This window comes from Ceratotherium simum, chromosome 16, assembly GCF_057802395.1.
Source record: "Ceratotherium simum simum isolate JZ-2026a chromosome 16, ASM5780239v1, whole genome shotgun sequence".
In the NCBI taxonomy this organism is placed as follows: Eukaryota; Metazoa; Chordata; class Mammalia; order Perissodactyla; family Rhinocerotidae; genus Ceratotherium; species Ceratotherium simum.
Window position 1 is genome coordinate 45,055,145 of NC_141915.1, and position 20,522 is coordinate 45,075,666.

The following is a 20,522-nucleotide window of genomic DNA, read 5'->3' on the forward strand; positions in this document are numbered from 1 at the left end:
TCCAAAACAGAATTCTTAATTGTCCTCCTTCAAACTGTCCCCCCTTCAAAAGATTCTCCATTTATGAAATGGCACCACCAAAATGAAATCCAGGCAGCCATTCTTGATCCGCTCCCCACCCCCCAATCAATTTCCATGTCTCATTGGTTCTATCTTCAAAACATCTCTTGAATTTATCTACCTCTTTCCTACTCCACTGCTACTCTGGTCTAGGTTACCTTCATCCTAAGACTGTTTTTACTCTTGCCTCCCTCCTCCCATTACATTTCTCACACAGTACCGAGAGATCCTAACATCTACCTACATCAGATCATGTCAACCCTCTGCTGAAGATTCTTCAATGATTCCCTATCACACTTAGAATGAAAACTGAACTCCTTATAACGACCTTCCATTACCATAACTCCAACCACACTCGTCTTCTTTCAGTTCTTCCAATGACAAGTTCAGCTATGTCTTAGGGACTCTGCACATGCTGTTTCCTCTGCCTGTACTGCTCTTCAAATTAATGTTTCCTTAACCTTCAACTCTCAGCTTCAATGTTACTTGCTCAAAAAGGACTTTCCTAACATCCTCTTTAGATTTTAAGGTTTTAGAACATCTTTTATACTCTTCTGTGCTTGGCACACAGCAGGCGCATAACATTCTTTCCTATTTGATTTTTTCATTGAGGCTGCTTCTTAACTTTTTGCCGTTTTGCAGTACCTCCTTTGGTGGTCCAACTGCAAACTAGACACCTGGGCTTCGGTCAGGTCTCTCCTAGTATGTCTCCTTCCTAACACACTATTTATTGTGTCCTTCTTATTACAGTTGTAATTATTAGTTTATGATTATTTGTCTAATGCTTTCTCTCTCTATAGACGATAGACAAAGCAAGGGCTATATCAGGACACTAGTCTATACAGGAATTAAAATATTATGTATTTGCAATGACTTCCTCCTCCACCCCCACTCCTCAAAGCTTATTCTCTCAGTTGAGGTACTATGTAGCACTGTCTTCAAGGCACTATCTTATACCTAAATATAATGTAATCTCCTATTTTCCAAAAGAAAATTTCATAAACAAATGTTTCCGCTAACTTGAATATATACATTTTTGAATGAAGATCAAATAATGAACTGCCTATTGATTTATCAATTTACACATATACATTTTAAAAATCACAATATATATTTAGAAATTTCACTTTTTTCTACTCTCATTGAATAGAACAATTTTACTAAAACTGTTTACATATATCTTTGACATCAATAAAGCCTTTTTTTTTGGTCATCTAACACAATTTTCCTGAATACACCACCTTCAATTCTAAGTTATTTGAAATACGGTATCCTCTGAATCCATGTTAAATGCTGTTCCTGTACATCTTATTCCAAGCCAAAAGTATTCCTTCACTATCTAATGACCTCTAAAATGATATTATGGGCCGGCCCCGTGGCTTAGCAGTTAAGTGTGCGCGCTCCGCTGCTGGTGGCCCGGGGTTCGGATCCCGGGCACACACCGACGCACCGCTTCTCCGGCCATGCTGAGGCCGCGTCCCACATGCAGCAACTAGAAGGATGTGCGGCTATGACATAGAACTATCTACTGGGGCTTTGGGGGGAAAAGAATAAATAAATAAATCTTTAAAAAATATATATATGATTATTAAAAAATAAATAAATAAATAAATAAAATGATATTATGTGTATAGTAACCACTTACCACACTGCTCATTATGGTGATTTTTATAAGGCTTCTTTACAACTTCATCCAACACTTCTAACTGTGAAGTCCTACCCCAGGAATAATTGATAAATCTATCAAAATATCATTGGTTTTTTATCAGTTTCATCAGGTGAATTTTATAAACCTCCAAATTAGCACTGATTGAAGTCATTTAGGGTAGTGTGTCTTCCCCAGTTATATTAAAAATAAAATAATCGACAGAATTTCTGCCTCATAATAGGAGAGATTTTTGTAATGACTCAAATATTAAGTAACACTTTTCTATGAGAGATAATTTGGAGGAGGAGCTTATTCTTACCTTATCTCAGACTGGCTCTTCCACACTAAAACGTTAAAGAAAATAAAAAGGCAGAGAACAGTTGCTCATTTTTTCTCTCAACTTTTTCCTATGCCTAGTAATACCATGAACCATGAGGCATCCCAAGAAAGAAAACAACTTTCCAACTTACTCTCATCCCTTTACAAATACATGCAATCACTTATTATAGTTAAAAAGAAAAACATATACAGTATCTTTATCTGTCCTAGTTTTCTTTTCTTTTTGTTTGGTCAGGGAGATTGGCCATCAGCTAACATCTGTGCCCATCTTCCTCTATTTCATATATGCGACGCCGCCACAGTATGGCTTGATGAGCGGTGCATAGGTCTGCAGCAGGGATCCGAACCTGCGAACCTCAGGCCACCAAAGCAGAGCGCCTGAACTTAACCACTACGCCACAGGGCTAGTCCCCTATTTTTATTTTCTTCCTCACTAATTCTTTCCCATTTTCAGCACTATCTCTGGTCAGTTGATCTTTATCATCCTAGCCAAAATTGCTTGTTCTTCCCTCTGCTCCAGATCTCTTATTTCTTCTTATACTACCCCGTATCTTAAAACTTCTTACCACTGTTCCCAAATCTAACGGATAAAGGTAGTGTGAAAAAAAAAGATAAATTTGACATTTGAGCCTTAAAAATGCCTAAGTGCATTACTGCTAAGAGTACTTTAAGGAAAAGAGGAAACCTGGCAGGCACTATCTAGGAATAGGCTATGTATTTCTTTTCTTCTCCAAGCTCTTATACAAGTTGAAATTATTATTAAATAGTGGTTATAAGCTAGCAATGAAACTAGTTTATCATTTTAGAAGTCTTTGGGGCCAAAGAAGGCAAACGTATCATTAATTATTAAGACAGAATTACAAGAATATGAAACAGAAATTAAACAACTTGAGTGATCTGCTTATCTATGTAAGAAGGTACAGACAGCAACTTCTAATTTCATGTTAAGCCTCAAAAAAAAAAAAAAAATCTTCAGAGACTCTTTACTAGTAAGAGGAATTTGGATGGAAAGAAATAGCTTTGGAAACACTGGTACAACTTACAAACAGGTAAATTTCCTAAAATAGAATCCCACATTACATTAAATCAAACACTAATAGCTGCTACATGTAAAAAGCCGGCGAAGCAGCCAACTAGCAGAAACTGGTATTTCATCCTGTGAAGAAAAATTAAGGAAATATGGAAGAAGTGATGTATTAAAATATTTACTATTTGATATCACAGGCCTATTAAGGGTATATGAAATAATTTCTAAAATCAGTTTGCTTTATAACTTCAAAATAGAGAAAATCCATGAGTCAATGACAGCAGTTGACAGAGCTCAACTCTTCTAATCAAGTTCAAGATCCTAGGGTGGGTTGACAGTCTCCCAGACTTGGTTCATCACCAAGGGACAAAACATTCAGTTTCTTCAGACGACAAGGGGAAAAATGACTTGGCACTGCCTCACACACTTAAAATCCAACCGTGTTTCCTCCATGCCAACAGAGCTCTGTGCGTCAAAGCATACCCTGGTGTGGTGAGGACAGCGAAGTGGATGGTAAAACCACTATTTGTCTTTCATTTCCTGAACGCCTTACAAACATGCACAATAAAACACTCCTGATCCCCACCACAGGTCATGGAAAAACCCAGATTTGCCGTTTCCACCCCCTCCCCTTGGATAGGTGCTTGCACCTCAGCACTGGGCCTTGGAGTTCTCTTCTCAGATCATTGTCCAGTGGGAAATTCACTGAGCGAGAAAAGCAACGTGGGCTTGCAAGTCTGTTACCAAAATAGAAATTAGTATTAAAAATACCGATCTACCCTCCCTCCGCCCTCTCACATAAAACAAAAACAAAACCAACCCCCTCCAGCCCGCCAACTTGCCCCACCGTTATGAAGCCCGTACAAGCTCTGATCAAATGTGCTTCCCCACCATCCTTTAGGCACGAGAGCACCTGGGGCGAGTTTTCGGCCCCTCATCTCTCACCCCGGCCGGGGCCGGGCCCCTAGACTGACAGGAGGGCCCAGGTGGACGTTGGCTCGGAGGGGAAAGGAGCTATTATCGCCGAACCCCGCTCACACGAGGGGTAGAAGTGACGTAGGACCAGAGGTAACACGGCGTAGGCTACGGGCAAGGCCTCCGGACTGACGAGAGGATAGGCAGGACCCGGCACGGGGGGAGGCGGGAGAGGCAGCCGGGCCTAGGCCGCACCAGGCCGCGGAGTGGCCATACGCTGCTTCCCGACCGAGGCTGCGAGCCAAGCCTCAGAGAACGGGGTTCTCATTACCTGGACGGGTTCCTGCAGCACCGTCATCCTTGAGGCTCAGGCCCACTTTCTGCAGTGCCTCAGGCCGCCCCCGTAGCGGCTCGGCCCGGCCAGCCCCGGCTCATTTAAACTCACCAGCGACCGTTACCGGGGAATGGGGGAGGCCGAGAGACTGCCGAGTACCTCCGAGCGGGACACGGAAATACCCGAAGGGGAGAGATCCGCGCGGGAGCCAGACGGAAAAGCCCGAAGGAGGCCGGAAACACCCGAGGTGGGTCGACGGAGGAGGAGACCGTTGCCGGAAATTGTCGAGGATTACCGGAGACTACCGAGTCCGGTCCAGAGCGTAGGTTTCTTTTCTCGGCCACACCTTCACTCACGCACGCCACGCCCAATAGGCCACCCTAGGCTGGGCCACGCCCAATCGGCTACCAGCAGGCTGGGCGTGGCGTGCCGGAGCGGGTGGGGAGCGTTACGTGGCTGTGCTGCCGTCTTGATTTCTGCTCAGCTTTTCTTGATTAATTGGTGCGCGGTAGATTAAGCAAAGGGTAAAACATGAGAGTTTGGGGCTGACTTTAACTAATCAAGAAGTATTTGTCTGTTGAGCTTAGGTCATTCATCCATTCCAGAAGTACCTATTCATGGCTCAAAGGGATATAGGAAATTTGGAAGGATTGCCACCCTCCAAAAATTTATTTGGTATTTGTCCTTAAAGAGATTACGGTCGATTTAAGGGAAAAGCAGTGTAACTAAGAGTGCTATATTATGTGGTGCCCACTATAAGTGATGTAAAAATTCAGAGGGGAAGAAAATTAATTGGGATTAAGATGAGGAAAGAAAAAGGGACACAAACTGGGCTTTGAAGGATGGGTAGAATTAGAAAAGAAAGGAGAGGGTAAGTGAAGGAAAGCAGAAATGAGATCAGTCTGATAAGAGTTAAGGTGTTAACTGGAAATAATTAGTTAGCTGACCAGATCATGGAAAATCTCGGAAGGCAGGCGGAAATTTTTATAGGAGAGGCTTTGTGGTGTGTTGAGAAATTCAGAGGCTTGATTTTGAATTTTCTCTCTTGCACTAACTAGTTTTAGATCCTTAGGCAAGTCACAACCTCTCTGAACTTCTATTTCCCTAGTATGAAAAAAGTGATGAAGAGAATTAAATGCATTAACCCTTGTGGTTGTGTCTAACACACATAGTAGGCTCTTTCAAATTTCTTTCCTGCTCCCTCTCCCCCAAAAATATGTGAACCAGGGAGCTATTAAAATTTTGTTTTTCTGTAGATGGAGAAAACAGTTTTGAAGGTTAATTTTCTGATCAGGACATCTCTAGGCTAGACGTTGGGTGTATATTCCATTGTGTGGCAATTTTCCTTTCTCATTCTCACATTTTATGCAGATAAAATCAGGTTGGAATGGGTCACTCCCTTCCTTTGGATGATGTGGAGGGAGGTCTTTTTTTTTTTTTTTTTTTTTAACGCTAGTTGACAGAGCTACTATATTCTTCACCACCAGTCATCTCTAGTTACTGCTTATGCACTTGTAGCCCCATAAAGTGTGGGTGCTAAGGTGATTCTCTGCTGCCCTGTTCTTTTAGCAGAATTATGCTGGATGAATTGGAGTGGGAATAGTCTTCTACAATGACTGATATGGTAGCCACTGACTGTTTTAAGTTTAGTTAAAATCAAGTGAAATTAAAAATGAAGTTCTGGGGGTCGGCCTGGTGGTGTAGTGGTTAAGTTTGTACACTCTGCTTTGGCGGCCTGGGGTTCATGGGTTTGGATCCCTGGCATGGACCTACACACTGCTCATCAAGCCACACTGTGGCAGTGTCCCACATACAAAATAGAGGAAGATTGGCAACAGATGTTAGCTCAGGGCCAATCTTCCTCACCAAAAAAAAAAAGTTCTTCAGGAGCCCTGTCCATTCCAAAGACTCAGTAGACATATGTAGCTAATGACTCCCATAATGGATAGCACAGATACAGAATATTACCATCATTGGCTTTACTGGGGATGGAAGATCCAAGATGGCTTCACTCAGATGTTTTGGGCCTTGGTGCTACCTATTGGCTGAGCCCCTCGGTTCTCCTCCACGTGACCTCTCTCTCAGCCTTGGCCTCTCATCAATCAGTAGTCTAGCCCCAGCTTCTTGACTTGGTGGCTGGCAACCAAGCAGGCCAACACAAAAGCTGTGAGGTCCCTTAAGGCCTAGGCCTATAAGTCAAACTCCATCACTTCTTGTTGGTTCAAGTCAGATACAATGCCAGCTTGGATTCAGTGGGAGGAGAAATAGACTCCACCTCTAGATGGGAGGCTAGCGAAGTGATGCTGCACAAGGCATGTGCTGATGGGAAGGAGTGACTGGTGGGAAACTACCGGGTATGAGATGAGAGAATTTGGTAGTGGGAATGGGAAGAAAGGGATGGGTAAGAGATATTACTCTTAAAATTTGATGCTTTTAATTGAACACAACACTCCAGATTTATTCTAATTAATTCAGAATGCAGTAGGACTACTGCTTTTATTATCTGAGCACTTCTATTAAGTACACTAAAGTTTTACTTGCATTTTTTAGCAGTCACATGACACTGTTTGCTCATGCTAAGCTTGTGGTCTGCCGACCCAAGTCTTATATTTGCACAATGGATTCTTGTAAACTTAAATGTAGGAATTTACAACACGGGATACACAGAGATGATATTTTTTGTATGGAAATGTGTATCTGGAGTCAGCATTTAAAGAGTCTGTGGTGCTTGACATCTGACTTGTAAGCTTGGAATTTGCCTAAAGCCTTTTTTTTACCCACTGAAAAAAGGCATCTCTTTTCTGACTGTTGTTCGCTGGGCTGATACATCTGTTGTGATTTTCTGCTCCTCCGCAGCAAGGCCACATTGTTTGAAGTTGTGCTTTAATGGGATCTTTTAGAGCATTTTTACTTCCTTCTCTGTTCCTGATTGACATACTTAAGCTCAACTCACCATCCAACAACCACTTGGGTACCCTGCTGTCATTCATCATCCACATATGTTTAGCTGGCGAGTGGAGTTAGGTTAGAGTAAGCATTATTCCAAACATGGTAAATTATCTCTTCTCCTTAGCCTGCCTCTTGTTCTGTTTCATGTTCAGTCAGATTTGGAGGCCAGCATTAGGGAACTACTCAAGAAGCTAGACATGGTATCAGTGCCCAGATGCAGGTCCCACTGAAACATAGCCCAGGAGAAGCTTACTCTTCTGAATTCCTTCAGTCCTCCTTGTCTGTATCCTTCTTTTGTCCCTGTTGCATGCTGCCTTTTATTCTTCTTTTGTTACTTGACCTTGAGACTTTTTTTCTCCTCTTTTTTTTTTTGGTTCTCCGTCTTGGTCAAATCATCCCCTTCCTTTGGCTTCTCTGATCACACGGTCTCCTGGTTTTCCTCCTACTGCTCTGTTCTTTATCAGTTTCCTTTGCAGCCCCTCTAATGTTAGAACGCTTCAGGGATCTGTTGTAGGTCTTCTTCTGATCCTACACATTCTTCCCAGAAACACCCTTCCATTCTTGTGGCCTCAGTTTTTCATCCACAAATTGTTCCAAAATCTGTTTCTGCAGCCAGACTGCTTCTTAGAACTCCAGACCCAAGTGCCTAGCTGTGAACTGAATGTCTCTATCTGCGTGTCTCACAGGTGCTTTGTTCAGAATGGAGCTCCTCATTCCTCATACTTGAAATATTTCCTGTCCAAGTTTAAGGCATTGTCATCTTCTCCATTGCCCAACCAGAAACCACTCTCTTTCTTTAACATCTAGTCACAAAGCCCTACTAAGTTTACCTCCTAAATATACCTTCATGTCTCTTCTTGCCTCTAGTCTTAGCTACCTCCAAAAGCAAGTCCGATCACGTGAGGACTCCCCTGCCTAAATATGCCCCCTCAACTCAGGATTTCCCACCGTTCTTAGGATATAGTCCAAACCCTTTAACTTGCCTTACAAGACCCTCTAAGGTCTAGTCCCTGCCTCCTTGTTTAGCCTTCTGTCATCTATCCCCCTCTTATACTCTACATTCCAGCAAAAGGGATCAGAATATGTCACTTTGGCATAAGGATTATTTTGAGCTGAAAGCAATTAAGCAGCAGCAAACATAGAAAGAGCTCTTTGCCCTCCCCCTATCTGCCTAAAAGCAGTACATGAATTTCCCTTTGTGAAGGTGTTTCCTCTCCCCTCTCCTGTACCAGGAGGAGGAAAACAAACATTATCACGAGACAGAGAGTTGGCACTGAGTTGGGTCTGCACAAACAAACTGTACTAAAATAACCCTTATCTCCCATTAGTTTCCCCATATGTTTACCTTTCCACAATTTACCACCCCTAGAAGTCCAAACCCTTTTTCCTTTGTCCTATCACTTCTCCACAAATTTATTGCCATTTGCTAAGATAGTATGTAACCCCCAAATCTAACCACCTCTTTAGTTACTTATCGTTGAATTCTCCTGTGTGTATGTGTTGCAGGTGTAAATAAACTCTTGTTTTTTAAATTCTGTTAATCTGTCTTTGATCAGTTTCATTTGCAAGGCCCCGAATACTGAACCTAAGAGGGTAGTGGGAAAAGTTCTTTTCCATCCCCTACACCAGCTCCATGGAACTTCTTGACCCACTTTCTTGACTCAGAGGCTTCGCATGTACTGGTCTCTCTGTCCAGAACAGTCTTAATTTCACTCTTCACCTGGCTATCTCTGCTCATCCTCCAAATATACTTCTTCAGGCTTTTTCTGACCCTTTAGAATACAGGGATAGATGGGCTGTCCCTGCTATTGCTCTTATCATTACTCTCACCACCCTTTACTATAATTACTTGTTTAATTGTCCACTTCCTATCTAGCCTGTAAGTTCCATGAGGATAGAAGCCCGGTCTCCCTGTTCCAGGATGTATTTTCCACACCTAGTACAGTATCTGGTACATAATAGGTACTCATTCTTATTTGTTTAATGAATGAAGAGAGTAAACTCATTCTGTTCTTATAGTTATTTTTTGTTTATTGATTGATATTATGTACTTAATGTTTGTGTCCTCTCAAAAGTCATATGTTGAAGCCTAACCCCCAGCGTGGCTGTATTTGTATATGGGGCCTCTAAGGAAATAATTAAGGTTAATGAAATCATAAGGGTGGGGACCTGATCCAGCAGGGTTTGTGTTCTTATAAGAAGAGACACTAGGGAGCTCACTCTCTCGAAAAGGTCATATAAGGACATAGTGAGAAGGCAGCCATCTGCAAGCCAAGAAGAGAGCTCTCACCAGAAACCAAATTTGCTAGCACCTTGATCCTGGGCTTCAAGCCTCCAGAACTGTGAGAAAATAAATTTCTGTTGTTTAAGCCACCAGCCTGTGGTATTTTGTTATAGCATCCTGAGCAGACTAATACAGTTGAGTATTCTATTTATGTCTTGTCTCCCCAAGGGAAAGCCAAGTCTTAAATTTCTTTATATTGTTCTTTGAAAAGCATTACATATTTGGTAAATGCTTAAAAAATGTTGACTGAGTAATTAAAGTCGAAGCCTTTACACATATTACTTCTTCCTAAAATACTTTTTCTTTACTCTTTAACTAGCTAAATTCTACTCGTTCTTCAGATGTCAGCCTTAATATCACATCCTGAGAATATTCCCTTTTCTACCTAATCTAAATTATTAGCTCCACCCTATGATTCTCTCTCACATCTTTGTTCTTTTCCTTCATAGTATGTATGGTAATTTTATTTGTTTAATATAAGTTCACGAAGGCGAGAACTTTGGCTCACCATAACGTCCCCATCACCTAGCATAGTGCCCTGCACAAATATAAACATATATTAAAATATTATAAGTATACCTGATGATTAAATGACTTGACTGCTTAATTTTAGTCTCTTATTGGTCATAACTTGATGCTTTTTTGACTCCCCCTTTCTGGACCTGGAGAACATGCTGGCCTTGCACATAAGTCCTTAAGGGATTTAAAGTCAAGGCACTGTCTGAAGTGTTCAAGCTAATCGGAAAATGCCTCATGGTTGAGGTGAGCTCTGAGATGTGCTACATGGCCTATGGTTAGGAGAGTTAGGCAGACTTGGAAAGCACAGGGAAAAAGACAAACTGTAAGCAAATTAGCTTGCCTGGAGTGGAGGCTGTATAAGCTTGGTCGAAGTGGTGATATTGGGGACAGTTGATAAGATTTGGGTTCCAGGCTGATGACTTTAGGTTGATAAAATAGATCTAGGGAGCTGCTGGTGATGATTGAACTGGGGAGTGACCTCATGAGAATGGAATTTGAGAAAGATTGTGCTAACAGCTGAGGATTATGTGAATTGGAGGAGAGAGAGAGAGAAGAGTAGGGTCCAGAAATGCAGCCAAGAGGCTGCTAGGGAATCTAGGCAGCTCTAAATTTCCATTATTCTAGGATCCTAGATGGTTGAATCTGAAAAAAGATGGAAAATGAAAATAGTTCCGAGTTACTCACTTTCAGTGAGAAATATTCTTATCCAATTCCTTCTCCTTAGGGCATTCAGATTCTAACCACAAGGCTGCTTGGTGAGTACAGACTGAACCAAAAGAGTGAATTGAATGATCTTACTGGCTATTATCTCCTTTTTCTCAGAAGGTACATATATGCCTGACTGCTAGATGAAAAGTATCTATATCATCTGGAGAGGATATCCACCAAATGGTAGATTCTTTGTTTCTCCCTTTTCTAGGTTCTAGGCAGACTTTCATTTTTCTCCAAATAAGTGACACGGCAATGGATTAAACACAGACTTGATTATATTCCAGTCTTTAGTATACATACACTATAGTTGTCTTGAATAGACTTTGTTGTTGTTTGTTTGTTTTGTGTCACAAATATATGATTTGGGAGATAGGTGATGAGCTAGGATTAAAATATAATGACTTTGAAGTGCCTCAGGTGACAATGTCAAAACATCAGTTGAAAATGTGAAGCTTGAACAATTTAGGAAAGAAGTTGGGACTGGAGATATAGGTTTTTCAGGTAGAACTAAATGCATTCTGTTTTGGTTGTAGTACTTTGTAAAACCTTTATGAGAGTATTTATCATTATATTAAAACTATTTAATTACATATCTGCATCCTCCACACCAGACAGTGAGCTCCTTGGGGCCAGGGATGGCCTCTTACTCATCTTAGTAAAAGTACCTGATACTGTAGGTGCTCACTGAGTGTTAGTTGAATGAATGAATGAGAGTAACCTGGATAAAGGAGATAAAGGAGAGGAGCGTCAGTGACAGAACTTTGGTGCTGTAAGTACAGTAGAGAAGGCCTAGAGACAAGACCACTAGATCTAGCCACAGAGAAGTCACCAGTGGAGTGCTAGGGAGGAAGTCAGAATTCAAGAAGTAAAAGAAGAAGTTGGAAAGAGAAACCAAGAAAAGAGAATCATCTTTAGCATTAAAAGCATATCCCCAAATGCTGAGAAGAAGTGCCTGCTAAGGGTTTGAGTCTCTTTTTCCTTACTGAGAGCCATCTATGCTGTGCATGCCAGGCCAGCTCTCTCACTGATGCCTTCTTGCCTCCTTGCTCCCTTGGGGGCCAGGCCTCTCCCTGAGGGAAGCCCTAACAGCTCTACCAGCTCCCACTGTTGCCTTAGAGTAGTATCCTGGGTTCTAGTCTCAGGTCTGCCATGACTCACAGTGTGACCTTGGGCAAGTCACTCTTCTCTCTCTGGGCCTCTGAAGTCCCGTGCAGCTGTCAGGATGTCTCAGAGAATGCAGTTTGGATGACTGGTGAGGATTCTGACTTGCTCTCTGCTGCTTTTCAACTATAAATTGCTTTGCCAAACACCAACTGTCCTCCCCTCTGCTTAGATCCTCGGGCGACTCTAACCCACCTGTTGTTGGGCCTCTCCCAGTGTCCTCCTCCCGTGGTTCAGTTCACAGACTCGTCACTAGGCAGCACTGCCTTGATTGCCGCACAGAAATTAGCTTCAACCATTTTGGTTGACTGTTGAGTGATTAGACCAAACATGTGGCATTCTCCATCTCTGCTAAAGCAGCAGCAGAAATGAAATTTGAGGGGATGATTTAAAGTGCTCTGAGAGGGGTGGGCAGGCCCCGTGGCGTAGTGGTTAAGTGCGCGTGCTCTGCTGCTGGCGGCCCAGGTTCCAATCCCAGGCACGCACCCATGAACCGCTTGTCAGGCCATGCTGTGGCGGCGTCCCACATAAGATGGAGGAAGATGTGCACAGTTGTTAGCCCAGGGCCAGTCTTCCTCAGCAAAAAGAGGAGGATTGACATGGATGTTAGCTCAGGGCTGATCTTCCTCACACACACACAAAAAAATTTAAGTGCTCTGAGAGCCAGTGCTACTATGGTTCTTGAAATTTTGATTTTAGACACCTTTCCATTCCTTTTCTGCCTTTACCTTTGGTGCTCTGGGCTTTAAGGGTCACTGAGACTGAAGATTATTTGTTGCTTTTTTCCTCCTTCCTTGGTGGCAAGGAATCTTAGATAATAGAGGATTGAGTTAATCACTCTCCTTGATTTATGGCCTTCTTTCATCAATGGTCCATACAAGGCCTCTCTTGTTTAATTATATATTTATTCCCTTTTATCTCATTGCCCCATACATCCAAATGACTCTCATATTGGGCAACCATCAAATATTTTTAGTGTGTATTTTTTTGTTTATACGTGTTCTTGAATAATGGGTAATGCTTCTAGTATGTATATATTTAAAAAAATTTTAATAATATATTTTATTTTATGCAGTACATCCAAAATCTTATCATTTCAACATGTAATCAATATAAAAATTACTAATGAGATATAGTACAGTCTTTTTTCATCTTCAAAATCCACTGTGTTTTACTCTTATAGTATATCTCAATTTGAATGCAAAATTTTCATCAGATATGCTTGATCTGTATTTAGATTTCGTAAAATTTACAGTTGAAAAAGTAGATTCACATACTTAAGTTATTCCAAGCATACTTTAAAATTTTACAATAACTGAATCAAGTATCAAAAAAAATCATTTTGCTTTAACATTCATATCCAAATTGACAAAATTGCTGCATCTATTTTAGGAGAATTGATTTGACTTTGAAGCAAAAGCATATCAGTTTCAAAACTATGTCCAAGTAAATTCACTAACTCTTGTATCAACTCAGTGTTACTAATAAGAAATTCAAGGAGATGTTGCATAAATTGAAAAGCAACTAAATTTATTAATATCAATGCAACATTTAAACTTTTCTTGTCCTTTTTGCAGTTTACACAATGTTGTTGGTTACAATTAAAATCTTCTGCATATTTATGTTAGAAATATGTGCATGGATTTGCATTATGAGAGGTTTCACTTTTAGCATACATTCTTGTACCTATCTAGCTAAATTGCAAATAAACGTTTTCTTTCCTTGGAGCTTCCATTTTAGTTCATTCATATGCAGTATGACATCAGTGAGATTATATGTATATATTTTTAATTTATAGAAATGTTATCGTGGTTTATATCTTTCAGTTTCTTGATTTTCGCTCTGTTGCTTCTATGTATACATCTAATTTTTTGCTTCTAACTGCTGTACACTCTTCCAAGGTATGCGTTCACATCTTACCCAAGCATTCTGCCAGTGGTGGAGACCTAGATTGCTTCCATGTCCTGCCACTGCAAATCATGCTGCGGTGAACATCCTTATTCATGTCCCTTATGAACTTGTGTGAGATTTCTTTCAGATGTATACTTAGCTTGATTGCCCTTCTAAACCACAGAGCACTTCTACTTCTATCCTCCATATTTCTTAGCTTTTCTATTTCTTTACCTTTCTTTTTTTCTTCTGGGAGAAATTTTCCTTTTTGTCTTTCAATTCCCTAATATATTTCCCAGCTGTGTCCATTCTGCTACTTTTCAAATCTATGTGTGGTCTATTTTAGTCATTAATTTTTTATACCTAATGTAGTGCTTGTTTTATTAAAGGTTTTTTTTTTCTTATTTCAACTATTATACTTTTCATATCCAATATTTCTGTTTGGTTCTTCTTTATGTTTTCTTGTTCTGGTGTCATACTAGTAATATTTTCCTTTATCTCTTTTGGCATGTTTATTAAGCTAGTTTTAAAATCTTGGTCTGTCTTGTCATATTTCTACTTAAAGTACAATCTATAATCAAGTAGGTTGTATCCTTTTGAATTAGTTGTGCTCCTCATCTGTCTTGTTATTTTGCCCATGGGAACATAGGTTGCTCTGTCCAACAGGGCATACCAGTGCCATTGAGCTCAGGGTGTGAGGGTTGGGGGTGAATGAGCCCTAAGATCGAAAACCCCAGGCACCAAAACTCCCAAGTCAGTCAGGCTGAACCCCACAAAATAACTCCTCATGTCAGGGCTTCACCCTTTGCCCCCCGCCCCCTCCCCTCCCCCCCAGGGAGAAGCAGCCTTAGGGGGAGGCTCTTCTTAGATTGCATTTCACTTGCCCTGAGGGTTTGGGGGATGAAGAGGGGAAACAACTGTCCAAAGTTTGGTTGCCCCCTACCTGTTTTTTATCAGCTCCTCACAAGTACAGTACATCTTCAGTGCCCTGATGTTGCCCTTATCAGCACCTAGATCACACATTTGAGTCATGCCGGTGACAGGGCATCAATGTTTGTTCTAAGACAGGGTGGAGGAAAAGAGAGATCAGAATCCCAGAGCTCCTTTTCGTTTTTATCATTTCCCCAGCCATGCCTGGCTACCTCCTGCCCCAAACCCCTCTACCACACATTACAGTTCAAAATGGGGACCCCCTTCACCCAAGAGGTTTCTCACAGTTTTCTTCATTTCTTGGTATTTTCCCTTTATAATTCTTCCATGATTGATCTTGGGAGAGGGAGCTACAGTCACACTAGTTCAATCAGGACCCAAGCTTAAGGATTTTGAGTGCTTGGTCGGTGCTAGACACTGTTCTAAGCCTGTCACCCACATTAACTCATTTAATCCTCACAACCACTCTATGAGGTTATATTAGCAACCCTATTTTACAGATGGGAAAACTGAGATATAAAGACGTTAACTAGCTTGGCTAACAAACTGATTGACTCAGGACTCTAACCCAGGCAGTCTGACTCCTGAGTGGGCCCTTTTAACCTCTGCCTTTCAGCAGAGCCCAGTTTACCCAGTGCCCTCTATGGGGACAGATTAATGTAGTGTTGGCCAGGGCTTTGAACCGTGATGTCTAGCTTATGAGACATTGGCCAGAAGGGAGGAGGGGAGGTGACAAGGACAAGGCATTAACAGCCAGGCCTTCTGTCAGCAGCATTTGATCCCAGGCAGGAGACTCTAATGGATCTCTCTCAGGGCAGGACACAGGTCCTGTGTGGTGAGAGGGAAGGGAGGAGGACGAGTGAGTGTGTGTGAGCCTGCCCAAATGAGGGCTGATGTCAGTTCTCCTCTGTGTGTTTGTCTCCGAATTTGACATGTGGCATAAACTGGTTGGTGTGAAATTCTGGCCTATGTTTTCTATCTACTGTGTTTGAAGTCCTTCCAGTGGGAGCATTTGAGTGGGCTGGAGCAACTCTGGCTTGGGAACCACTAGATGCCTCCCAGGGGCATTTGTTAGGCTGCCAGAACCTGCTACTATACTGGCCTCTTCACGCTTATGCTGCTTCTTTCCTTCTCTCTTCCTTTCCTTTGCTCTGATTGATCAGCATGTATTGGAGGGTAATACCCTGTCATAGGCCCTGTGAAGAATACTCTAGAAGGATAAGATTTGAAGGTGAAAGTCAGTGACCGTGAAACAGAATGAGGACCATAAGACAATGAAACCTCTGACTCCAATTACTGGGCTCTTATCTGTGGGCATCAGGAGTTTTAATAATAACAAGGCTACTGTTGAGTATCTTAATTCTTGATGCATGCATTTCTTTCTGGGAAACCATAGCTCTACTCTAGTCGCTTCTGAAGTGCCAAACACTTTTTTAGCTGAGGTTGCTTAAAAGAGAATCAGAACCTGATTTGAGGAGCATCTCCTCCCCATTTGGGGGCCCTGGGGCCTAAACTTTCAGGCAGGCAGGCTCCTCATCTGAGTGTCACTGACAGGCGGGCTGCCTGGCCCAGGAACCTGCTACATGCTTTCTGAGCCACAAATATTTCACACCATGGGTACCCAGCTGCCACCCTCCCCACTCCCTCATTCCTTTCTACCTCTTCCTTGTTCCTAAACCCACACCTTACAATCCCATTAGCCACTGCCACCTTGTTTGTCCCTCCTTCGTGGGCCCCTCTCCTGCAGTTCCTTCCGGGGAATCTGAGAAACCTGAGCACACCTCTGCTTCATCTGCCTGGGAAAGCAAAATGAAATGAACAAAATGAAAATGAATGTTTCCTATGTGCCAGAGATGGTTTGAGGTGCCTTACTTATGTCATTTCATCTGAGTCTCACAACAACTTGAGAAGGAAATGTTTACTGTTGAAGGGTAACAGTACCTGAGGGTACTGGGCCCGAGATTAGGGAATGGCAAAACCAAGATTCAAACCTATGCTTGTCAGCCTCTAAAGCCCACACCCCTTCCGTGTTTTCAGATGCTCCTCATGCCGCATTCACCTTCCCCAGCTTTCTAACCTCATAGCTCTGTTCCCAGGTATATTTTGCTTCTCCTTAGAATTAAAAAAAGAAAGAGAAAAAGGAGAGAAAGAGAGAGGAAAAAAAGGAAAGGAAAGGACAACCTCTCAGCTCTCTGTCTGTTGAGGATTATACTTTTTTCTAGAATGATTAGCATAACTTGTTTTTTAACTGGAAGGGAACATATGAGAGCATCTCATTCAGTGGTTATTTTAAAACTTTTAAACCATGGAACTGTTTCTTAGAAAATGATCATGGGACCCCAGTATATAAAACACATAGGAGTGGTGCTGACTGAAGTGGCAGGGGGTGGGGGAGCTCCAAGACCTGGCCCCTCTGCGTCCCTTGCAGCCAGAAGCAAGTCAGAGGAGCCTTAGGTGTCTTGATTATCTCTCATTTTAGACATAAGCGAGCTGAGGCCCAGAGAGGGGAAGTGGCAAAGCCAGGACTAGTGCCTGGGTCTTCCAGCTTCTGACCTGCAGCTTTCTACAGAAACCCCAGTTAGTGTATCTCTGCAAACCCCGCAGGACACCTAGTCCAGGAAGGGGATGTGGTGAGGGTAGACAGGGGGGATGCTGGGCTTCCTCTTTCCTCCTTCCTTATCACCAACAACCTGAGCTCCCAACCCCCCTGGCGAATGATGTCGTCAGGAAGGGGACAGCCAAGGAACATGGAAGGATGCAAGCAGAAGCACGTGAGAGCAGGTGACAAGGAGTCAGAAGGAAGAGAGAAGGCGAGGTAGAAGAGGGGAAGAGGAGAGGTGAAAAGAGCAGAGGAGCTGCTATGCCAGCCTAGGGCCAGGGCTGGCCTAGGGTCTGGGCCCTGGTCTTGCTCTAGGATCCCCTTGGGCGAGTCCCCCCTTTCCCTGCTTCAGTTTCCTTTGAAGGCTTCTCTGCCCACCAGCGGTGAGAGCTATAGGCTATAGGAGGGGCAGTGTGGTATAAGAGTGTGGCACACAGGGAGCCCGAATCAGCTGGCTCAGCTCTGCCTGTAAATAGCTGAATGTCTGGAGGCAGCTCAGAAGTCTCCCTGGGCCTCAGATTCCTCACCTATAAAATGAGATGGGCTGAGACCATCTCTCAGGGCCCTCTTGGCTCAGAAAGATCAGGGACATGGAGCCTGTGCTTAGGGAGCCTGGGTATGGGCAAATGTGGGTCCCAGGGCCTCTGGAATTGCAGGCTCAGGAGTTAACAGGGACCAGTTGTTAAGTAGTCTAGCAATGTTGTTTGATAGGTGAGGAAAGTGGGCCTAGAAAGGCAAAGTGACTTTTCTGCCTCTCTCAGCTCTCTTTATCCTCTGAACTCTCGAGACTCAAGATTCAGCTCAAAGCAGTTCTGTGCAGTGGATAAGCTTTTTTGTTGTTGTTTTCTGAACATTTTAGTGACTTTCAACATTTTTTACAAAAACAGCACTTGCTTGTTATAAAAATTTCCATTAATACAGGAAGTGAAAAAAGTAAAAAACTGCAAATTGCTATCATCCTCCTGTCCTCACCCCCTAGGTCCCCAGGGGTGTCTCCCGTTAACAGTTTAGTGTGTGTTCATCCTGACCTTTCTGGTGAACACACAAACATATGTGTCCTCCCATAATTGGGATTATAATATCAATTATTCAAGCATACACTTTAAAATCAGACATACCTGTGTTCTAATCCAGCTCATAGCTAATTAGCTGAGTGACCAGTTTTAGTCTCAATCTCCCCATGTGTAATGGGAGTAATAATAATGAAGATTTAATTTGATTTGATATGAATAAGATTTAACCTATTACTGTACTGTGCCTGGTACATAGTAAGCACTACACACACATACACACATACACACACACATGCACACACACACGCATATCCAGGGGCACAAAACAAGATAGAGGTGTAGTAAAAACGAGACCCAAGTTTTCTGACCTCCAGTCTCATTGACTTTCAGCCACACCTCTCTGCCTCTCACCCTGGCCCCCACTAGGCAAAGTTAAGAGCTCAATACTTGTTGAAGGAATGATTGAGGTTGGCTGGGGATTTGAGGTCTATGGAGTTCCTGGGATGCCTGTTCTGGAAGATGGAGAGTTTCACCCTGTGGCCTGGGAGGCTGCGGGACAGTGTGGCTTAGCAGGACCAGCTGCTGCTTCAGGGCTCCAGGCTGGAGAGTTGAGCCTCAGGGCAGAGCCGAGGCCCCAGAGTGGCTCTCAGCTTAAAGGATCTTGGCTTAAAAGTAATGTGCAGTGGGCTGCCTCTGCTCAGGAGGGGCTAAAAAAAGCCTGACCCTCCCCTGGGCTTTGTGTGAGGGTTATCAACTGCTCAAGTCAGCTCATCTCTCTGGCTGGACGCTGGCATTTTTGAGAGGGTCTGTTTTCCTGGCCCCTCTGGGTTTCCACCAATTGGCAGGAAGGGGTCAGCCTGTCCCAGAGGTGGAGGCCATGTGGCGTGTGCAGTGTGGGGGGAGGGCGAGGGGGCTGGTAGCCCCAAACCTGGTGACAATACACAGTTGTCAGCTGTGCCCTGCTGGTGTTTCTTCCTTTTATAGTCAGCAGCAGTTGCTCTTGCTCTCACTCAGCCCCTCTGTGGGGGCTCCTGCCCAGAATAAAAGGGGAGGGAAGCAGCCCAGTCTCCCATCTCATCTCCCAGGCGCCGCATCTCTTGATTCTTTCCTAGGTCCCACCTCTACCGAAGATCCCAGCGGGACAACATGCCTCCCAAGAAGCCTGAGCCTAAGAAGGAAGCCGCCAAGGCAGCCCCAGCCCCTTCCCCTGCCACAGCGCCAGCCCCTGCTCCAGCTCCTGAGCCCACCAAGGAACCTGCCTTTGACCCCAAGAGTGTAAAGGTGAGTGAGCCTCAGGCACTGGGATGGGGGTGGGGACGGCGTTCAGGATCCTATTTGTCCTGAAGCTTAGAGATCTACTTCAAGGAGGCTGGACTGGGGTGAGGGCTATGGTGTCCATGCCCCAGTTCACAGTCCCACGGGGTAGTGGAGCAGGTGTTGGGGCTGGTGAGGGGTATTTCGGGTTGTAGGCCTTCCCCTCAAGAATGGGTTTCTGCTCTGTCATCCCAAATTTGCCCAGCAGAGTTGGGAATCGCAGGGAGATGCAACAAACCAACCAACCATCCAACCTTTTTTGAGGCGCTGTGGGGGCCACCATAGCAAAGTGAAAAAGACTGACCCTTTCCTCCAAGGTAGTATGATATCTTTATGGAAGAAAAGACACATAATGATAACTGCCACTGTAACTTGGAGTAAGAGGTCAACAGCAAGGGAGCATGTGCCATGTGTGCTGGGGGTCTGAGAAAGGCTTCACTCGCAAAGACCCTTGCAGTGGGTGGGGGTTGGGGGGCAGGGAGGCCATAGATAAGGTGAGAGAGCCTGGTTCCCTCTCCTCTTCCACACCCAGCTGGGCTGGTCCTTCTGTGGCCTTGGCCTGGCCTCCTATCTGGAGTATGCAGAGGACTGGCCCATCCCAGGCTGAGACCCTCTTTCTAACCCGGTGAGGGAGTTGGGCCTGGTCCCCTCTGCTGCCCCAGGCCTATTCCCTCTCTGCCCTGCTCTGCTCCCCTCACACTGGAAGGTTCCTCTCCCTGGAGCTGGTGTAGGCCCTGCCTGCTGACTCAGTCATTTCAGGCCTCCCAACTATCTGGCCCAGCTGCTGAAGGAATGGAACTGGGAGGGGATGGGCTGAGGAAGGAGGGAT

The 20,522-nt window shown here is 43.7% G+C and overlaps 2 protein-coding genes across 6 annotated transcripts in view; one reads left to right on the forward strand and one right to left on the reverse strand.

Annotated features, from left to right (window-relative positions):
* The window catches only part of CDC27 (cell division cycle 27), a 67,345-nt gene extending 62,891 nt beyond the window's left edge, over positions 1-4,454 (reverse strand). For all 4 annotated transcript variants that reach the window (XM_014789131.2, XM_087441344.1, XM_004432614.3 and 1 more), the window contains exon 1: positions 4,321-4,454. In XM_014789131.2, the coding sequence (XP_014644617.1) occupies positions 4,321-4,347 (27 nt within the window). In that variant the 5' untranslated portion in view covers positions 4,348-4,454. The remainder of the gene's footprint in view (positions 1-4,320) is intronic.
* Positions 4,455-4,463: 9 nt separating this feature from the next.
* MYL4 (myosin light chain 4) overlaps positions 4,464-20,522 on the forward strand; it is a 28,439-nt gene continuing 12,380 nt past the window's right edge. The window contains exons 1-2 of one of the 2 annotated variants that reach the window (XM_087441345.1): positions 4,464-4,570; positions 19,492-19,660. In XM_087441345.1, the coding sequence (XP_087297471.1) occupies positions 19,526-19,660 (135 nt within the window). In that variant the 5' untranslated portion in view covers positions 4,464-4,570; positions 19,492-19,525. Of the gene's footprint in view, positions 4,646-19,491; positions 19,661-20,522 lie in introns of both variants that reach the window. The other variant, XM_014789136.2, reaches the window with a different exon arrangement.